The following is a 21,952-nucleotide window of genomic DNA, read 5'->3' as shown; positions in this document are numbered from 1 at the left end:
AACATCTCAGAGCCATAATCACCAAGACACTATTTATTTTGAAATCCTGTAGGACCTTTAATAGATAATATCATACATTCATCTCAATAAGAATTCTTTTACTTAGAGATTTACTTACCATACAGGCATCTTAGCTAGGCAGGAAGCAATCAAGGTGCATAAATAATGCCCTGTTGCATTTGTTATGAAGATGATGCATTTTAATATTCTTACAGCACAAGGTGACACTTGCAAAAGAGACTTTGGGGTATTAAGTACTATTTCAAAACCTTGTAAAAATAATACAGATATTTATTTCTACTGCTACAACAGACAGTAGTGGTGGATTCCATCATCAGGAAGAATTGTATTGGTAGTCCATGAATTAGAGCTCCCCTCCTGTGACTAACCTGACAGTGGCTGGCATTGAGGATGTGCTTACAATCTCTGGGATCCTCTTACTATCCCCTGGGCTGATATAAAAATTACTTAAACAACAAATGCACAACTCTTAGCTTAAATGAATCCCTAATTCTGAGAAATAAATTCATATAAATAGATATATATGAAGATTTTCTTGAATTTGGAGAACTCAGTCATTCTTAACTCATGATGTTTTGTGCTTTGGTTTGCACAAAAAGTAACTACATCCCATAGCTGTCCACTGAAGTATCCTGCTATAGGTTTATGCCATTGAAGTAAAGGAATAAACTTATATTAGCACATTTATTAAAATTCGGTATTTTGCAATTTTAAGGAGATATATTATATATGCATTATATCAAGATTTGCATCTCTCTGCCTCTGTATAGGCACTGAAATGAACTTTAATACATAAAAGTTCTATTTGTTGTAGGGCTTGAAATCTGAATCCCTAAATTTAGAAGTGTAAAGATGTCTCTGGTAAAAGAAATAAACAATGTAAAACAGTCCCGGTCCAGTACAGAAGATAACATTTATATTTACTTTTAGCATTACACGTTGCTTAATTCTGGAAAAGAAATTACATCTTTAGTATGCAAAAACATGATGATTCAAGACAACAGCATGTTGATTCATACATCAGGAACAAGTGTCTTTAGCAGATTCTTTTAAAAAAAAAATTTCCATCTCTTGGGAAAAGTCATCATCCACCTGTTTTCCAGGCTTTTTTGTGTATACAAAAAGAGTAGTTACCTGTGACGTTTAAACCATCTGACCTTTGGCACCATACGGTTCGAGAAGATCCCTTCCATGGGCTAGCCATCCACTTGTATTCATAGCACTGGCCATCTACACAGAGAACATCCACTTTTCAAGAATTTTGATGACAAGATTTTAGGCTACCATGGTGGCAGCCACACTCATCAGTAGACCATACTCATTACGTTTAACGGCTTTTATGGCTAAGTAGGCCCCTTCCTCCTTCACCCAGCATCTTAGAAGGGTGCACTGCACACATGGGAGGCCCGAAGGTCTCCTGCACTTGCTGGATACATACAGAATAGACCAGATGTGTCCCAGACACTAACTATAATGGTTGTACACATTTTTCATGGAGTAAGCCTAATGTAGTTAATGGGCAAAACAGACGTTTCCAATAACCTCATGATGGTTGTGGCCCATCTGTTGTGGAAAACTCATGTAGGAGTCAGGTTCCTTTCCTGGTAACACTAAGCTTCAGGCAATGCTCCAATGCTTGGTGGAGTGGCCTGGGCTGCATCTAAGCTCCACAGCTCTGCTGTACACTGCTCATATGGCCTGGGACAAATCATGAAGTCCTTCTGCACCTTAGCTGCCTTGTAAATATAAAATTTCTTTTTGCCTGATCTGTCTGGCCTCTGAATGGACAAGAAATGTCTGTACAGGAAATTACTTTTCTTAGGTACTTTGTCCAGTACCAGTGGTAAGCATGACTGAGACTTTTTAATGTCATTGTCATGTGATTAACAATTCAAAGGATAGAGAGAAATCTAAATTTCGTTATGTATCAAAACTTAAAGATTTCTCTTTATTAATTTTATCTAGCAGATAAGGCAACTATTTTTTTCCCATCTCATAAAAAGAAATTTCATTATTAAAATCAATTTTCCAAAGATTGTGTTTAAAGTAGTAACATATTATAGTCAGCATTTGAATGTTTTTCTGTTTACAGTTGGTATCTAGAAAACAAAAATTTAAGTGCACTTCCATGTCTATCAAATCCATATTTGCCTAAATTTGATACCATGAACAGAAAGAAAGTAAAACTGTTGTTGTTCTGTATTTCTTTCTTACAGGAAGTGGCATGATGTATATTTTGGTGCTTACCATTGCATGGTCTTGTTTCCAAAGCCTGTTCTGGACAGAGATGTTGATTCTCCAATTCCTGAATGATCACTGCCCGAGATCGGACTTGTATCCCTCCAAAGCCAAGATCCTCACCATTAACACAGGTTAGCTGGCAAAGGCTCCATTCTGACCACTCTCTCAAGTAACAGTCCCCTGTCAAATAGCAATTATATAAGATCATGTGAAGAGTTTTTTGCACCAAATATGTCTTAGGAAAAAATGTCCAAATCTGGTTTCTTAATTTTCCCTCTTTATAGTTCCTTTTGTTCCTCTTTCTAACATGACTTATACTTAAGAGAAGAAAATATTTTGACACTCTCTGAATATCTGTGCAATTGAAAATAGTAATAAAAAGATTATACAAAAGCCTGTTTGTTCTAAAGCAGGGTAGTTTCCTGTAGCATTCCTAAGATCACTCTCATTTTGAATTTCTGAGGAACACTCCGCCCAATGTCTGGATTTTTGTAAATTTTAGGGTATTGTGCACTGTATGCCTTGTGCTAAATTTATTTATTTGTTCACAATTCTTCTTTGATCTTAGAAAGAGAAAACATTGTCTCATTTTAAAAAGATTAATTGTTGCTTATTCTCATGCAGAATTTCTCTAAACAGACAGTAGAAGCAACTGCTGGAACATTCTCTGCGAGAAAGGGAAATGGGAAGGTGATTAAAATGTCTGCTCTGGCTATTTCATGTTAGGATAATAGAGATTTGTAGAATGTTATCTTAGAGTGTAAAACTAAAAAATAAAATTATACTAATGACACCAATTAGCATGGTTGGCCAGAGAACATTTAAGGAAGATCTGAGGCACCACACAAAGAGACCATTTTGTTAAAACTGCAGATGAAAATGGGACTAGACTGTGCACAGACTCATAAATAAACCTCTTAGTTCTCATTATTTCAGTGAAAGAGGTATTAAAAATTCATGCTACCTTGCATTATACTGATGACAGATATAATCAGTACTGTGTTGACCAGATGCCTGATTAATGAAGGAATTTTATTTGCCAACGTTAGGAAAGCATGCGAAGAAATGAATAATTGAAGAACTGATGTACACATAATAGGAAAACAAGTAGTGATTTTTGGAACCATTGGTTGGAGGGTATCATTAGCACATCCCCACAGGGCAGTTACTCTTGCTGGCTAAATGCGAGATTGTTGAAGAACAGGTTCCTGTTCAGCAAAATTTTAAAAGTGAGCAGTAAGCAGCTATATATTTTTTTTTTTTTTAATTTGACTAACAAGAAAACATAACTACAAGCTTTTTATTCTTCCAATTTTCATTTAATAAGTAAAAATATGTGAAAATCATGCGATTGGAATGCTGTCCACAAAGCAGTGATGGAAGCCTCTCTGATTTTGATTATTTTCTATTTATTGAGGCAACATTACCATCAGTCCAATCTGAAATGAAGTAAAAAAAATTCTTGGAAAGAGGAAAGTTGCAAGAGAACAAAAACAGAGTACTGTTATGGAATAATAGCTACATTGGAACTGAAGGACTTAATCACTACTTCTGAAGATACATCACTAATGACTCTACTGAACAACAGCAATATACTTCAAATTCTACAAATAAGTGTTTCAAATGAACTGGAGGAGTTTTACTGGAAATTAAACAGCTGTTATAGGCTCTTAATCCTTCTCAGTATGAAAGTCATGGACCTATAACAGCTCCTTTGGATTCAGTCTACAAGGGCAATGATAGTGCATGTCAAGTCCAGTGAGTTAAACAGCTAGAAACATTCACATTTTCTCAGAGATCAAAATACTAGTTTCATTTGGAATAGCCTCTTTAAGCAAAAAAATAAGACTCCCTAGCTTACCTTCCTTAGACACCCATAAAAGGCATCAAGTTCTTAGCCAGTTAAAAGTATTAATAAAGATATTAGGTGATCTAAGCACTTAAAGCAAATATTTAGCTGTGAAACAACACTCTTTCTTATAAACACAGGTTTTATTTCAAAAGATTTTGTGAAAAAATGTGTTCTTATTAGGTGCAATCTGTGACTGAAACATGTCTTTTATAAAATTTAAAATCTGGTGTTTTTTCTAATCGATTTATTGTCATGAAGCCACTACCGGAAAGTAACTCTGTTGGTCATCTGATGGAAGAATCCAATCAGTAAAGCATGCGAAAAATATTTAATTGCCTGTGGCTAATGCTAGGCACTGATAAGTGTAATGATACCCAACCAATCTTGAACTGCAACATTTATTTGAATAGCTTTGTTACCTGGACAAGGCACAGTGCAGGTTTCTTCAAGTATCATCTTCTTATTACCATCTATAATAGGCTCTATTTCTCCACAGAATTCCTCATCTACTACTTTGCCAACATCTTCAATGGATCCATCAAAAACCACACAGGAAATGTTCCTCACTCGTGTTCCCTCTCCACATTGAGCATCCTGGGGAAGGAGGACATACATGGATGCTGGACAGAAGAAAGTGCCAAAAGACTAGATCTGAGCTACATGTCACACTGACTCCTATTATTTTTTGCTTAACTACTTATTCATTCCAGTGGAGGGTGGGGGGAAGTCATTGTTCATTACTTCTGAAACAAACAAACAAAAAAAACAACCCCAAAATTCTGCTGGCTGCTACTATGGAGCTAATTATGCCTTTGCATTCCAACCACAGCAGTATCTCAAGATCTCAAGTGGAGATCTCTTCTAGGATGCCAATCTATTTCCACAAATATTCTTTTACAATAGAAGGATTTCAATTATTAGCAAAGATGCTGCTCGGGTACCAAAGTTTACATTTATACTTTGAATATCTGTAGGACACTGTTGTATCTGTTGACAAACATGAACTCTAAGAATAAATCTTTATTTTTTGTATAAGAGGTGGAAGCAAGTTGTTTACTGTGTTATGAAGCAAGTATCTAAGCATATCACAAATATGCCTAGATATACAAAATCCATAACTTCAACGTCCCATATTGCTTTTACCTCTACTTTGCATGCAGACCATTGACCGTATTGCCATCGATAACAAGGTTTTACTGGACAGGGTTTGAATTGCTCCATCTGAGAAGGGCAAGGCCTTCCATCACCCTGAAATGGCTGATTTATGGTCCTTCTTCTGATCATTTTTCCTGTAAATAAGAAACAGCAATATAACTAACAACAAAGTGGTTAGACTGATTTATTCCTCAAGATGGTTCAAGTGCTGTGTTTGAATGAAGTAATTTTTTTCCCTTTTGACAAATTGGATAGTAAAGCTGATCTGTTGGCTCTTGTCTGTTATATGGATTTATATTTTCCAAGTCAGACACTTTATATTCTATCATTTGTTTGTACTGCAAGAAGTGCAGGAGGATGTCTGATTAGGATTTCAGATTGCTCCTGTAACAGCAAACAACAGTAGTAATTCCCTAGTTCAGAAGCCTGCGGGAAAATACTCTTTCTGAATGTGGCAATATGTTTGTGGCACTTCAGTGGAGATTCCGGCTCCTCATCTGGAGTTTGCTGCTAGAAGAGACCAACATGTTCAGTTCTTCCCTGAGTTAATACAGAATCGCATGTCCTATGATTGTCTGATTCCAGCAATCAGAAACAGCTTGCAATTTTCCCTCACTTTCTGTCTGGATAACGTGACATGCAGATTTTGCAGGAAAAGGAGGATTCTTCACTCAGGCCCAAAGAAAATCAAATTAGGCTTATTCAACGTTAACTTCTCTTCAACCATGAGTAGCACGCCACCCAGCATCACTGAGATCCAGGTTCCATTTCAAATACTTACATAAACATAAAGAGGAAGACATTTTTATCCTTTCAGCAATTTCTGCTTCTTTCATCTTGCAGTGGATATTAGACCATTATGCTTCATCACAGAGAGGTCACGTGATATAACCAAAAAAATTTTTGTGTACCAGAAGTAGTGGTAAAGTGGTTGCTCTAGAGTTGGCACCTCACAAAGGTTTCCACAAAACCAACACAGCTGTGGTATTTTAATCTATATATAGATAAATATATGAACCAAATCGGAAATAAGATGTATATATTTAGATTTGTATACTGAGGCTTATAATAAACTCAGTCATTACACAGATTTACCTACATAACATCTGATGTTGGCTGGCCAAAACAATTAATCTTTAATTCTACATGTCAATCTGATGCATTTGGAATTGAACACCCTAATGATCATGACATGAATCTTTTGCTGAGAGCAAGCTACACAAGCCACGATGCAGCAGAACTGTATCAATCTTCCAGACAGCTGTGTTCACAGCAGCTAGCTAGAAAGATGTTTGCCAAGTTCTTGGATTCACAGCTGCTCCAACTGAGATGTCACAGGAGAAAAAAGACTTTCTTGAAAAGTATTGGAGGAAAAAAAACCCCAAAGAACAGCAACGAGCAGAATTCTTACATACAGAATTCTTCCTCAACTTTATGGGTATTTGCATGGCTGCACAAAAGCAGTTCAGCTTTGTGACCACTGGGTTTATTAGATGGTTATTACTGTCGTGGTTTAACCTCAGGCAGCAACTAAGCACCACGCAGCCGCTCACTCACTCCCCACCCACCCAGTGGGATGGGGGAGAAAATCGGGAAAAGAAGCAAAACTCGTAGGTTGAGATAAGAATGGTTTAATAGAACAGAAAAGAAGAAACTAATAATGATAACGATAACACTAATAAAATAACAACAGCAATAATAAAAGGATTGGAATGTACAAATGATGCTCAGGGCAATTGCTCACTACCCGCAATAACCATTCTCTGACATAGATTTGATTTAAAAAACCTTAGATACTGGTTAGCAACATTTTGTGAAAAAGCAAATTAATGTGATCACATTGAAAGTAACTTGTCCCCCTGCCCAGTTTCTGTGTTTAAAAATATGGAATTCTGCGATGAGTAAATTTGTTGGTTTTAATAATTGTGCTCTTCTACAAGTTATGTTGTTCTAAACTCACCACTAATGAAACTCAAGAGGAAATCCCTCCTTTCTCTTCCTCCCCCCTCTGCCTAAAAAAATAAATATTTACATCAGTGTTTATTTTTGTCTCAATATATCATTCATCATATCTCATTTTGTTCTCAGAGTCAGAAACGATTCTGGGCCAAATTGTCGTTATCTTCAGTGAGTATAGTCTCACTGAAGCATATTATTTCCATGAATAAGGCTGATTTAGATCCCCATCACTCTCTCTAGCTAGCTAAATTTTCTAGTTCTGTGAATAGAGCTATTATTGCTTTTAGTCAAAAAAAAAAAAAAAAAAAGCAAGCGCAGTCTTTAAAATATGCCAAAGGTACATACTGACCTGTAAGGCCACATGTTTGGGAGCACTCAGACCAAGGGGACCAGTCAGAGAGCTGACAGTTCACAGGGCATTCGACCACACAGGATGTATTCATTTGCCATGTCTTCTCCAAACCAAGCTAAAACAAAATATTCAATGATCAGCACGTAACACCCAGTCTGTGTCACTGGTGCAGGGTATGCATTTGGATATGGTGAATCTGAGACAACTAAAGCTTTAAGCAGGCATGAAGACATTACTAAAAAAAAAAAAAGTAGCAACGGGGACATTTAAAAATCTCACTTCAAGACAGTCCTAATGCATATGCTCATTTTTAAGTACATGTTTAAATCCTATTTTCATCAATTATTTTCTAAATTAGAGCCTATAAATGGAGGGCTTCAGCTCTACAGTATTACTTTATACAACAGGTAAAGGACAAAGTAATTTATGAAGTATCAATAAAGTATTTTGAAATAGAAATATAAAAATACGGAACTATCAACAGCTATTAACAGCTGAATTCAAGTGATGCTAGGAGCCAGGTACAAAACTAAAAAGGAGGAGGATGAATATGCATTAGGTAGTCAGTTTATTTGTCAGAAGATGTTGCAGAAGCTTAAAGTTTACAGAAGCTCAGGAGAGACTGAACAAGTTAATGGAAGAGAAATCTGAATTTTTGAAAACACAGAAACTACATCGGGCAAATACTGTCAAGAGCTGAAAAAAGGTGAAGGCTGTGAGAGGAGTAGATGGAAACTTGTGTATGTCGGTCCTCCTTACTCTTCCTGAGGCATCTGCTTATGCCTCTCACTTGGTTTTTCCCTAACATGATGTGTAAGTTTATTATATGTATTATGCTATCCATTCTACTGTATGCAAAAATACTGAAATGACATTGACAATTATTTGCTCTAAAAAAAAAAAAAAAATACAGCTTTACATGTTTTCCTGAAAAGCTTTGCAAAAAACAGAATCCTCTAACATCCCTATAGTAAAAGCTGCAAACGCTGGAGGAGTATGAGAGAAAGGACACAGAAAATAGCCAGACTCACATGTTTTCCCAAAAATACATTCTGTACTGAGCTCTTCTCCAGACAGGAGCCAGCCTAACACTAACAAACGATGTTTTTTAATGATGTTAACACTAATTACGGCCATGTTTGGAGACGGCACAGTGGCTACATGGTCCTTTGATCTGATCCTGTAAAGTCATTTCTATGTTCTTATAAACTCCCATGCTCCAGATTTTCCCCATCCAAGGAAGAAAAGAGATATTCTCACTAACACACATGAGAATATATGATGCAAGAAGGAATACAACTGATGGCAAAAATATTAGCATGACAATAATAATCCCAGAAGCCTGCACAGCTTCAGAATGCATTAGGATAGCTCAATTATATTGTGTATGATATAAAACATGAAAGAAAATCAGTCCTGCCAATATGAACAGATCTGCAGCATAAAAGACTGTCCTCTTCATTGGCCACCACCAGTGGAATTTGATCATCATTGAGGCCTTTCAGAATCCCAGGAGGTTGTGGATATCTTTAAGTAGATAAAATCCCCACAGAGTTTTTTTTTAAAAAAAGCAAACTAAACATTTCAAAACCTATTTATTTTAATGACTAGAAAGGTTAATGATATAAAACCAGCAGTTAAGACTTTAAAAAGGAAATAAAAACACTATTTCCTACTAAATGCAAGCATAGAGCAGTAATTAGGCACAACATTAACATGTCCTCCATAAATAAGCTACCACAAGTACTGGAAATGTCTCACCCTGATAGACTCACCAAGTCTTAAGTTTGCATTTTCAGTGCCATTTATTGAGACAAATGAGGTTTTAGACCTCTGTTCTGTTTAATACATCAAAGAACAAGTTATTGGCTTTTCTCTCCGGTGCAGTATAACCTTGATTATCCAGCTATTGCACACAGACAACACCTGAAACCTTTGTATAATCTGGAATTTGGATAATTAGGAAACTAGAGAACCATCTTCAAAGTTTATATTTGGGACAAATCTGCTGAGCCAGCTGAACTGACTCTTGCCAATTATAGAAACATGACTGCTCTCTTTCAAGACTGGCCTTCTCAGCTGGACTTTGGCAGCTAGAGAAGGAAAAGCCCAAGAGAGATATTAAAGGTGAGGAGGAGAAAGCTGAAGGTTGGATTACCCACAGTGATGCGCCACTTGCATATGTTTTAGATACTGAAGTGCTGCTGAAATAGATTTGGGGAAGAATTGGCAGGCTGCAATTTGATATTAATCACATATTCTTTTCTCATCCCTCCCCTTCCTTCAATTGATGAACCACAATTCACCTTGAAAAGCTTAGAAAACATTTGGAAAAGTGTTCAGTAGCTCCGTTACCTGAAAGAGCCTCTGTTCTGCATGAGTTGTGGTTTCTGAATCGAGAATGGCAAGTCCTGGAGGAGTTACATTGAAAGCTACTGCTGAGCACCCTGTACTCCTAGTCACACATGCCAGGAGCAGCAGGCCAGCACACCAGCATGCTCTATAAAAGCTGTGATCCACAAAAAGTGTCTGTATTTGTTCATAGGAAAGTTTGGCACCACAGATTAACCTCTGCTGGAGGTTAATCATGTAATCTGACAAGCAGACTATTTGCCAATAAAACAGAAAAGTTTGCTTTCTAATGCAGACAAAACTGCTGGTTTCTAGGCTTTTCTGATCTTTAATTGAAGGTAAATGAATAAAAATAATCCCATAAATATGAATACGACCAGGACCAGCTTGCTTTAGGTGATTTGATTTTCAAATACTCAAGGAAAAGACAAGCTGAGTTCTTGTGATGTGCTAATTTTGTAGAGTTAGAGACCAAGTAATCCAGTATTACTGTGCCTTGAGAGTTTGAAGGGAACTATGTTAACATAACAAGGACTTGGAAATAAGCTCTAGAAATTGATTTATCCTGGCAGTAATGAGGATGACTGGCTAGCTTCATTAGCTGATTGACTGAAACAAACACAAGAGCATATGGATGCTTCAGGAAACCAGAACACATGGGCTCGGAAGAAATGTTAGTATTTAACTACGCTGATGCTCATACCTGGAGATGGTGACAGTCAAAAGACAGCATGAGAGTTTTTTTATATATGGCTTTTATTAGTTTCTCGAACCACATATTATATAGGAACTCAGACATTGCAGTCAGGCAGCTTCACTTCTTAGGGATCAGGATAGGTTTAGCTATTCTGATCGCTCTTCTTTGCATATAATAATAAGAATCATAATTTTGTAAATGTATCTACATATAAATTAAACAAAACTCTTGTTTAATTCCAACATCTAGTATAAAGGTTTATGATACCCCAGGGGAAATTCCATTAGCTAAGTCATTACAAAATTATTTCATCTTTCTCTTACCATCAGCTTTTCTATCCACATGCACCTTAGTTTGAACTTCACTTAATCTTTCTGCACTGCCCTTATAATGCAAAAACACAGCAAAAAAACCCCCCACCCTGAAGGATCATCTGTGATTAGATTAACAAGAAGTGCGTAGTATGTATTCACAATTTGGTAATTTCTTGAATGCTCTCCTCGCATGACCCAGAAGGTCACGGAGTTGGCTTTCACATCCTTAGAGTGAAGGGTCTGGTAAGATCTGAACAGCTTGGCTTTCTTGTTAATCAGGTTAACAGGTTTTACTTCTCACAGTTATTGGATCAGCCTTTGACCTTGTCGTACCACTGCTTACACATCCATAATTCAACAAATAGTCTTAACAGTATGACTGGGGAGTGGATCAGAGCTTTCTACAGGAAGATTTATCTCTATATGGCCTAGCAAATCAAAAGGGCAAATAAGACTGTATCACAGAGGTTGCTGATAAAGCCAGGACCCGACTGCAGTGATGTCTGCTGGCCAGTCATTTATGGCAAGTAGCTTTTAAGATACTATCTTCTTGCCCTTATTATTTCTCTGAGTAATAAACTGTCATTTTTTTAAATGCAGGAAAGCTCCAGAGGTTTCTGCAATGAGATTTCAGTGTAAAATGTAATCATTTGTTCTAAATGTTGCTCAAAATCTTTGGTTAACAACAGGAGTAATTTCTTGGCTTTATGGTAAAAGAAATATATTTCCCCTTAAATCTAATAAAGCATATTTTTTTTCTTTGAAATATTCATGTGGATGGATATTTTATATCATGTCTTAGTATGAATTAATCAATATTGCAGTCTCTTACAAATAACCCAAGAGCCATTTTTTTTTTTTTTCTTTTAACTCATTAAAACATTAACAGAATGCATTAACGCATTCCCCTGTTAACTTCACAGAACTTGCTGGTAGGTAGCCAGATCCTGAGTTTTTTCCTGAGACATAAATGATCAAATTATTAGATTTGATTATAAACCCAAAAGCTATGTGTGAAGGAGAAACTTGGGACAAAAGCTGGGTTCCAGCCTCAGCTGAAACCTGCCTTTGCTAAGAACTTACGGATTCAGTAATCCAGGATGTTGGAGGGGGTTGGAGAAGCCTATGTATGTCACATACACCAGTACAAAACTATAGTCCAAAGTACATGATGAGTTTCCTGACTCCCTCCACTTCTAATGAGACTCTTCTCTATGGGCACATCCTGAAGACCAGCTACTAGCCAGGAAGGTCCAACAGAAAAGATGTGGGTACCAAAGCTGCTGTGGAGGCCACTCCACCTTTGTCCCCCATTGCAAGTGATTTTTCTTCTGATGTCAAGGTGGTGGGGGAATGGCAGCTGAAATAAGTTCGGTTACTTTCCATCAGAAACACACCTAGGATTGCCCTTAATGTAGCACTTGGTGTTGTCTTCCCATTTTCCTTCACATTACTATCTCCGTGCAATTCAAAACATTAAGACCAACACAAAAAATGTCAGAAAATGAGTGCTGTCAAGTTTGAAGTTAGTTTGAACATTTGCAAAATGGCTCTTTCAAAATTTAAGGGCTCCAGTTTGCTAGTTATTTCTCCATATATACTCCTATTTAATATTGCATTCATGCTGCACATTTTTTCACACTAGCTTGGGTATCTTTTGCATTACACAGCTGGATACAAGAAGTTAGCATTCAGCCCAGCTGCAGAATGTCACGTGAGAAATATTCCAACACATTGAGTAAATGATTGATACTGGCAGCTGTCCAAGGCTCCATGCAGAAATTGTATCAAATTAGAATGATGATTAGTGTTCTGATTAAAATTTATTACCTTTATTCTACTTTATTAATTATTGTTTCTAAGTAATTTCCTTCAGGACATAATAACTCGCATACGTTCATGGAGGCACTTAAAAGTAACTGAAGGAAATTGTATAAAAATCACTGTTGAAGGCACAGTTCATTTCAGAGGTACTTAACAATCCATGAATGGTGTTGCAAAACATCTGGTGAGGATGGGTTACAAGCCGTATAGCTCAGCTGGCTCAGCATTAATTAGCACCATTAGAAGGGAGCTTACTCACAGGTGCCCAACTCACCTCTTCACAGTACTTCAGGTCAACTGATTTGCCATCACTGCGAACACAGTCAAGCATCCGTGTTTTGATACCATTACCACAGACAGCCTTCTCACTGAGCTGACATGTGCTCCAGTCTGAAAATAAGGAATTAATTAGCATAGCAGACATTTCAGATAAAACTCATAATGATCCAATGTCCTACCTAATTCTAATTCTGATGGCCTAAAATAATCCTCACAAGCAACTTTTACACATGCAGAGGCTCACGGAGCCCAGCTGCTACACATTTTTGGAAACAGAGACTTTTACTGCAAATAGTCAGTGCCATGATGCCTTCCTGAAAAGTTCATATTTGGTTTCATCTGTATGGATTTTGAGCAAATCACAAAATGATCAGAGAAATACATTTCCTGGAGTTACAGTGTGCACACTTCACCCAAGTTGCAAAGCCTCCAGTAATATTTTATCTGGATCAAATAGCCTGAATCAGTTTTCAGTACAAGCTCCATATCAACCTCCAGATAAGAACAGAAAACTGAAAAATCTGTCCTGTAAGGCAAATGGAAGTAAGCCATAGTCCCAGGCCGTCACTGGAGCAAAACGCCACAAATACCTGTCACATTGTAATCATAGTGGTAGCAGTTTTTGTTCAAAGTGCAGACTTCTGTCTCGGTGGCAGCAGGACAAGACTTTCCATCATCTGGTTGTCTCAGGGATTCAGCTGACCTTTCGCGGACACTACTTCCATTGCACGGCTTGAAAGGGAGATTGGAAACAGCTTTGATATTTTGGCACCCTGATACCTTTTCATGCAACATTATAACAACCTTTCAAGTAATCCCTTCACAAAACACAAATGTAAAATAATGGGCTCATGCTGTTGTGTAAGAGAAACCATTTCCTTGTTATTTCAGAGAGAATTTAGTCTGCTCTTTCACCTTGGTACCACGCAAAGTGAAATATCGTCTAACTTGGAAATGCCTTGGTACTTTCCTACCTAGTTCATATTTCAGTACGAGTGCTTTGGAACTATTTCCCTCATAAACTGGATATTGAGATACTCATTTTCCAAATGCTATAGCGTAGCACACGAGAGCCTGAATACTCAGAGGTCCCAAAACACTTTTTTATGTTTGGTTTGGGTTTTTCGACATTTCTTTTTAACATTGCTGGCCAGAAGGGGAGAGGAGACCCAAAATTATCTTTCTATGCTCAGTCTTGATCTACAGACTTTGCTTGTTACAGAATAGTGAAACTTTTAGAACAGTGACTGAACTGCTACAGAGAGACTCATAAGCCACTGCCAAAGCTATTCCACCACACAGAACCCACACTGCACTGAAGAATGACCGCTGGGGACATATTATATTTTGTGTTTTGGAACACTTTCACTTAATGGAAAATACTGGCACACTTTATTTGTAACCAATTATCAACAATCCTAAATATGAAAGTAGAGAGAGAAATTTACATGTGTAATCACTGCTCAATTCAGCATCTTTGCACACTATGTCATGTATACATTTTTAAAGTATCTTCCTAAAACTATAAACATTACACTTCAGTATGCTCCTTACCAAAGAACATCGAGACCATGATCCCCATTCAGACATAACACAGTCCTCAGGACATGGTAATGTGCATTTTCTAGCACCAAGTGGCATCTCTTCAGGATCACACAGGTAGTCCTCTACAGTGTCAGAAGGACCATCCACAGTGTTTAGCATGCACCTGAAAAAAAGAACTGCACATAAACTACATTTGCCATGGATTTTGTACGGTAACTGTGTTCCGCCTCAGTCTGAAGCATTTCAACATTTTGTCAGCACATAACAGTCATGAAGTAATTGAAGTAACAGAAATAAGTATTGATCTATGTATATCCAAGAAAAGTTGAAGAGCCAAAAATAATCCTCATTTTTACAGAGGACAGCCGTATAAAGAAATGCACAGAATTTAGACAGTTCTTATCAGTGATCTCCTGAGAGTTTCTGGGTAGATAATTTACTTGACATTAGCTTACCTCTGAACCAGAATAATGCAAATCATCTGCAGTTTAGACATACTTTGTGCATGTGTCAACTGATACTTTTAAATCTAGAACTATTAAAACTTTTTAAATTTTATATTCTTAGTATTAATCCCTAATTTACACAGATGCTTTTTAATTACCATTATATTAAATTAGCAGATGGAGGCCCAGTTAAGATGAGAAATGAATATGCTTAGTTTTGTACAGCTGAAGATGACAGTCTTCATTCCACAGTATTTCCAATGCTGTGGCATCTGCTATTAACTCCCTTCCACCTGTCAGCAGTAGACCAACTAGTACATGACTAGGATCATTCAAATTAAGAGGCTTGCATCTGTTTTCCAGAATTGCAAGAGAAAAGCCCATATCAATAGGAAGCCTTTCTTACACACAGAAATATTTGGAGTTTCTTCCATTTGACCACATTAATTTTTTACAAATATCTTACATTATCAGACTAAACTGATTTTTGAAACACTTTCTGTTCTAAGGTAAACACAAAAGATGCAGCATGAGCATATATTAGCTCTGTAGAATTAGTACTTTAATGGCATTATGTGATAATAAATGAAAAGTTAGATATTTTTAGTCCCAAAGGGCTGAAAACACTTTCTGTATCTTTGATGGTAGTGTTAAAGTCTATTTTTCAACATAAACACTGATTAATTTTGATTTTTTGTATTGGAGGTTTTTTAAGAGTATTCTTACAGGAATTTGTTTAGATGCTACTGTGTGAGAAGAGTTATGGATATTCTTTCTAACTTTGGTCAAGCAAAGACTAAGACTTTGACTTTCTTGAAGTAAATGGTTACACTGAGGAAACAGTGCTATTGTGAACAAAATCGTGTAAATGTGCTAGTTTCTAAGCACTTGTGGCAGGGAAAAGAGAACATTTAGCAGTTCACTGGATACAGCTCTCATTTTGGACCTTCAAACTGAATTCACATTATGCTTTATTATTCAGATTTATAATCCCAAATTGTGTGTCACTTTGAGGTTAGCCACTAAAAAAAAAAATAAAACAAACCACAACCAACCCAAACTCCATGTACTGCTTTACTTGTTGTTGTACCACACCATGTGAGACTAATTTTAATTAACCTTTGATTAGAGGTCTAGGATGATAAGCAAGCACACAAGATGCCTAAAATCAGGTTCAATAAACAACAGATGATGTCTGGATTTTTCTATTCCACTTCATTCACTTTTGTCACTTTTTCCTGTTATAAGTGTAACTACTATTCCCAAGTGCATACATACTTAAAAGGGGTTTTTAAAGCATAGTTTCATATAGAAAAAGGACCATTTAACCTTTCAGAAAAGGACTAAAATCGTATGTTACAGTGTTTGTAGCAGTATAAATACAATATAAATTAGTTTATAAACCAGGAATCAAGGTCTATATCCGTAACCAGTAGACAGAGCCATATTGCACTCAATGAAGATATTCTGATTTAAATCAGCCAGGGTTCTGGTCTGGTATACTACAGCTAGACTTAGCACTTTACATTACACAAAATTACATCAAATTAAATACAGCTGTGACTGAAAGTGAAGGTTCTCTAAAGTGAAGGAGGAGCAATACTGTTTTACCTGACTTTCCTTGTTTGAACACCTTCTCCACAGTTCTCTTTTAAGTCCACATTCGTCACCTTGCAGACGCTCCAGGGTTCAGTAACCCATACGTACTGGCTGCAGTCACTGTGGCAGGGAACCACTTCATATACCTGGAATCCACACTGAGTGTCAGTTTCGTTGAACACAAGTAAGATAAACACGCAACAGTGATCATGCAAAAAAGGGTTAATGCTCTTTTTGGTAAGAACAACAAATGTAAGCTTGCTGATTTAGAGGCTGTAGTAATAATACAGATAAAATACTTAACAGAAAACTACAGAAATAACAAAAAGTCAGAAGCTAAGATATCTAATGACAGATTCCCTGGTTTTCTCTGCCTCTAAGCCCATGCTATGCCTTTTCCACCAATAACATCAACACAGCTAACATAAAATCTGTTACAAAGCTAGCTCATGGGTATATCTTTTAGAAAAACACTGCTAAAACTCTGCTAAAACTTTACTTCTATCTTTCACATCTCTCCTCAACTATTCCATCCCACTGTTATTAGTTGTGGGGGGTTTTGTATTTCTAAAGAGAGGTGAGCTCAAGGTAAATTATCTCAATATATACTTTATTTTTCATTGTGGATACTTAAAATCACTCTAATATATTTGTGTACCAGCATTAGTATTACATTTAAATTTGAATACAAATTTGAAATAGTATCTCATACAGTAATTTATACAGTGTTCCATATATTTTCTCAAACATACATTACAAAAAAAGGACAGGCAACGTAAACATTGGAGCACAATCAGGAAGCACATGTTAAGGTTATCTCTCTATTTTAGAAATTCTTACCTGAGCCTGAAGAAAGTATTTTCATGAACCCAAAAGAAAAACCAAAGATAAAAAGAAAGAATTATTAGAGTGAAGCATAGGTATTTAAATGGCATTCATTTAGCTTTTATCACAAACAATATTCTATGATTTCTGCCAAGCAAAAGGCATCCAATTTTTCCTCTTGGATCTCCCTTGCTGTCATGAGGCATTTTTGCAAGAAGTTTGTCCTTGGAAGAAAATAAAAGTTTATAAATCACAACTGGTGGGAAGAGACTGTAAATCAGCCAGTCTCTTTTTCAGTCCCTAACATACGATAAAACTGTTTTCCCTTTTTGCCTATAATGAGCATCAACTCTTCACACAGTAGGGAATCCAGTTTCCCTAAGACAAGAGAAAATCCTCAATGGTTTTAGAGGATACTGGACTTCTCTATTAATTGAAATTGTTCCGACAGCATTAAGTGCAATAGATTCAGGGGAATAAAAGGAACTGGCAGTTCTCATCCTTTCAAAGTTCCTAAGTCCTTCATTGGGTATCTTAATTATGCATAGGTTACTTAAAGCCCATTGCCTCAAATTTATCTTATACCAGCTAACTTCACATATCATTCTGGGTATCAACTCAGCACAACTAATATTTCTAGACAATCTAAGACATTGCCTTTAACAAGTCCTTGATTTCTTTTCAGCAACACTTCTTGGGTAGAAAAAGAGAGCTGATGGTTTGATAGTTTATCAGTTAACCTGCAACAAAATACCTTGAACAATCAATGCATATAGAGTCTGATATACACTATGCAGCTGATCAGCCCATGCACAAGACGACCAGCATAGGCAGCATATTTGGGCCTTCTTTGAACTACATAAGCATAAAGACGGGTGGTGTAAATGCATGTTAAGGAAGGTACTGGACTCGTGCACAATTTGTAGTCACATGGGAAGTGACACTTTACTTATTCTTGTCCAGGATTTCCAAAATGAGAGTAGGGAAGCCTTAATTTAGGGAAATGTCTCTATATATCTCACCTTGCTTGGCATAAGAAGAAATACATGAACTCCACATATTCAACAGCCTTTCCAGTAATATAAAAGTTGGATATCTTGCCAGAAAGGCAAAGGAGAACTCTATATTGCATTTCATGTGTTTAGTGGTGTTTTGCTGACCCTATTGGCATTTTTGTAACTATGACTGCAGGCCATGGCAGTTGGGTAGTGTAAGGATTGCATACCCACCTGCTGGATAAGGGGGCAAATAATGCCTGGAGCCAATGAAGAAAGGGATGTCCTTATTTTCTCTAACAGTCTCAGACTAGCCTCTTCATTTAAAATCCTCTGAAGGCCATTGACATGCTTTTATAATAAACCTGACTTTATTATTATTGCAATTATGAAGATTTTTAGCCTAATGAAGTGAGTACTGAGCAAGCTTCATTCAGTTGGAGTGTGGTTTGGGAGTCACCCTGGTGTGCATGGCCCAGGAGGAAAGACACTCAATGAGACATCTAGCATTCTTTGTGTTCAGTCCCTCTCCAAAATACAGTCATACATGTCAGCCCTGAGAGATGCTGAACAACTTACTCTTAAAACTTGAAAAACCTCTTAAGCACTTTATTTCCATATTTTACTAGCCTTACCATTAGAAAGTTTTCCCAAGGCTTAACCCAAATCTGCTTGCAGAAGTCTAAGCCTACTGCTTTGTATCTTATCCATGATGCCCATGGAAAATGGATTATTTCCTCCTTTGCAACAGCCTTTTATGTACACACATGCTAGCAGACTGCCAGCATCCTCCCTTCCATCTTCTCTTCCATTGGCTAGACAACATGTTGCAGTCTTTCCTCAGAGTTCATAATTCCTAGATCTCAGCTTATAGCATAGCCCCTCTGTACATCATCTTCCACATACTTGTGGGCACCAAAGACCCGGTCTAACCATAATGCTTTGTATATATGCAAACAAGCGTGTTATATATATAAGTAATAAATACATAAATAAAACAAATCACATTTAATAATTGAAATAAGTATTCTGAAGAGTCAGTAGTTTTCCAGCTGAATGAATGGTGGATCACATTTAGATTAAATAATTCACTTAAAATTAAAATGAATGTGTATTCCCTGCATGTTTCTGAATTGACAGTGAATGTATTTAAAATTGAAAGATACAGCCTCTATATTCTTTGACATTCCTATCTTATCTGTAGAGCTCCCTTCTCATGAAATTACTATATTTCAAATTTATTTTTACAATAATTACATTTTGAATCATCTATTATTATTTGGCAACTACCATGTAAAATCGCAAATCAAATTCGAGTCAAAGTACCGGCAGAGGGCAATAGTGTTGCATACAAGTGGCTAACAGCCTTCTAGCAAAATCACCTTTGATGCAGAAAAATACAAACCTATTATGTACTACATGAATATTAAAGAAGGAAAAAGACTTCTGTATAGACTATAATTTGCTCCTATTGAAACACATTCTTCCTAATTTAAAGCATATTTACATGTTGACCCAAATCCAGCAACCCTCATTCTAGTTTGTATTTTGTTAAAGTAGCTCACAAACTTAGTTTATTAGCTGCAGTTTAACACTTATTATTTTCTAAATTAGAATTAATTACGTTCCCTAAAGTAGAAAATTAGATCAACAAGTCATTTCACTCTGTGCTAGCAAAATATCAATAGGATAATATCAAGTACATGCATTTTTATTCAAATGAAAATTGACAGCACATTTTTTTTCAATCTTTGAATATTTACAGAGAAGACCGTGTGGCTGTTTAAGATGCCTCTGCAGACTAAATTAAATTCAACAGTAATATGAATACAAATCAACTCTGAAGAGCATAAGTTAATTGGCAAGGAAGGTTTTTCTTTCTAAAACTCCCCAGGCAAACAAGAGCAAACAAGCTTCAGGGGTTTGACTTGGACTAGTGCTACACTTGGTCCCAAAGACTAAATGCTCATTAGTGGTCAAAGCACTCCCAGTGTGCTCTTGGATCACATTTGCTGGCTTAGTTTCACTTGAAGAGGATCCAGACTGTGCAGGCAGACTGCTCCATACTGGAAAATCAAGTGCCGTTAGTGGGACAACGGGGAGATTGACTTCAGAAGTGCATTCTTGACTGGAACTGCAGTGTCAGGGAAAGTGTACCCAGAAGGTTAAGCTCCTGCTTGACTAAAACCTACTAAGGGACACTGAGATGATACTGTGTAAGTGTTTGAGAAGTTTTAATATGCCTTCTAATCTGAGATGGTCAGGGAATGACTCTAAGAATCTTACCAGTTTTAGCATGAATCTTACCATGTTTAGCATGAAATATTTTACCCATTGTAAGAGAAGATTTTCAGCCACGTGGTCTTCACAATCTGCATGTAAGAATGTTTTATTGACTCCAACCTGCAGTTCAGATAATGTGCTAAATTCTTATGGATGAGGAAGTAATGAAGGCAGATCCTTTGCTGACTGAGGAAATGTACGCCAACACATAGTCCTCCTCTTACCAGCATCTGCCCTTTATGTTGTATAGTTTTTCCACATGAAAAAACAATACAGCTAAAAGGGTTATCTGAGGTATGGAAAAAGCTATATCTATAATGTAAATATAAATCTAATTACCTGATTGACGTGATCTAGCTTTGGACAGGGTCTTCCACCATTGTAGGGTTTTTCACGGAGCCATTTAGACCGAACCTTTACCCCACTCCCACAGGATTTACTACAGCGAGACCAGTTGGACCACTCACTGAGCTTGCAGTCTGAGGGACATGGAATAATACAGGCTTCCTCAATATAACCTGTGTGAATGGAAAAGAAAGTGAAATCTCTTCAGTATGTCACTCTGCCACTTCTCCCTGAAGCCCTCGTCTACTTCATTTAGATTGTCCAAAGTTTGACTTGACAGGACTGTGTGAATAGAGAGATTTCTTCATCATTAGGGCTAAATTAAATCCTGCAGAAAACTGACACATATAGCTGGAGACGGTGTCAGAGTAGCAGCTGAGCATCCTCACTGCTATCTGATTAGGATTCACACTGCCCAGATTTCAGCATTCAAACTTTCTGACAGCTACAGTGTAATTGGCACTAACCGTCTCTTGGTTGCATCATTCTTACGCTGTAAAAACAGGTGTGGGGGCTTCTTTAAGGAAAAAAGGTTTAATTAAAAGCTCCTCCATAATTGTATCAAGTAATTCAATTGCAGTTATACATCAAAAATCCAACTGAATCAAAAGATATGCATCTTACCAGCCTGGAGCAAGGGAACTTAACACCTTGTGACCTTTCTAAGGCTAGAAAGAGAGAGTGGCCTGCCACATTAATGATCTGCCGATTAACAACCATCTGCCCCCAGTAGCACACTGAATGATTGCACTGAATGGAAAAACAGATGTTTGGTTTGGATAAGTCATCTGTCCTGAGAGGTTGGAAAGGGTCATGACATGGTCTGCAGGGAGTAACATGAGGCCTCAATTCACTAAATAAGTGAAAA

At 37.0% G+C, this 21,952-nt stretch overlaps 1 protein-coding gene across 1 annotated transcript in view; it reads right to left on the bottom strand.

The window, feature by feature from the left end:
• THSD7A (thrombospondin type 1 domain containing 7A) overlaps nt 1-21,952 on the bottom strand; it is a 300,146-nt gene that overhangs the window by 11,615 nt on the left and 266,579 nt on the right. Inside the window, exons 16-26 of the mRNA XM_049799255.1 lie at nt 21,079-21,257; nt 17,477-17,482; nt 16,649-16,782; nt 14,601-14,754; nt 13,637-13,778; nt 13,042-13,157; nt 7,578-7,695; nt 5,258-5,403; nt 4,534-4,708; nt 2,269-2,442; nt 1,156-1,251 (exon numbers count right to left, since the gene is read on the bottom strand). Of these exons, the coding sequence (XP_049655212.1) occupies nt 1,156-1,251; nt 2,269-2,442; nt 4,534-4,708; nt 5,258-5,403; nt 7,578-7,695; nt 13,042-13,157; nt 13,637-13,778; nt 14,601-14,754; nt 16,649-16,782; nt 17,477-17,482; nt 21,079-21,257 (1,440 nt within the window). The remainder of the gene's footprint in view (nt 1-1,155; nt 1,252-2,268; nt 2,443-4,533; nt 4,709-5,257; nt 5,404-7,577; nt 7,696-13,041; nt 13,158-13,636; nt 13,779-14,600; nt 14,755-16,648; nt 16,783-17,476; nt 17,483-21,078; nt 21,258-21,952) is intronic.

Source organism: Accipiter gentilis, chromosome 4 (assembly GCF_929443795.1).
Source record: "Accipiter gentilis chromosome 4, bAccGen1.1, whole genome shotgun sequence".
Classification (NCBI taxonomy): Eukaryota; Metazoa; Chordata; class Aves; order Accipitriformes; family Accipitridae; genus Astur; species Astur gentilis.
The sequence above is the reverse complement of the archived record's forward strand: the minus strand, read 5'-3'. Positions and strand labels throughout refer to the sequence as shown.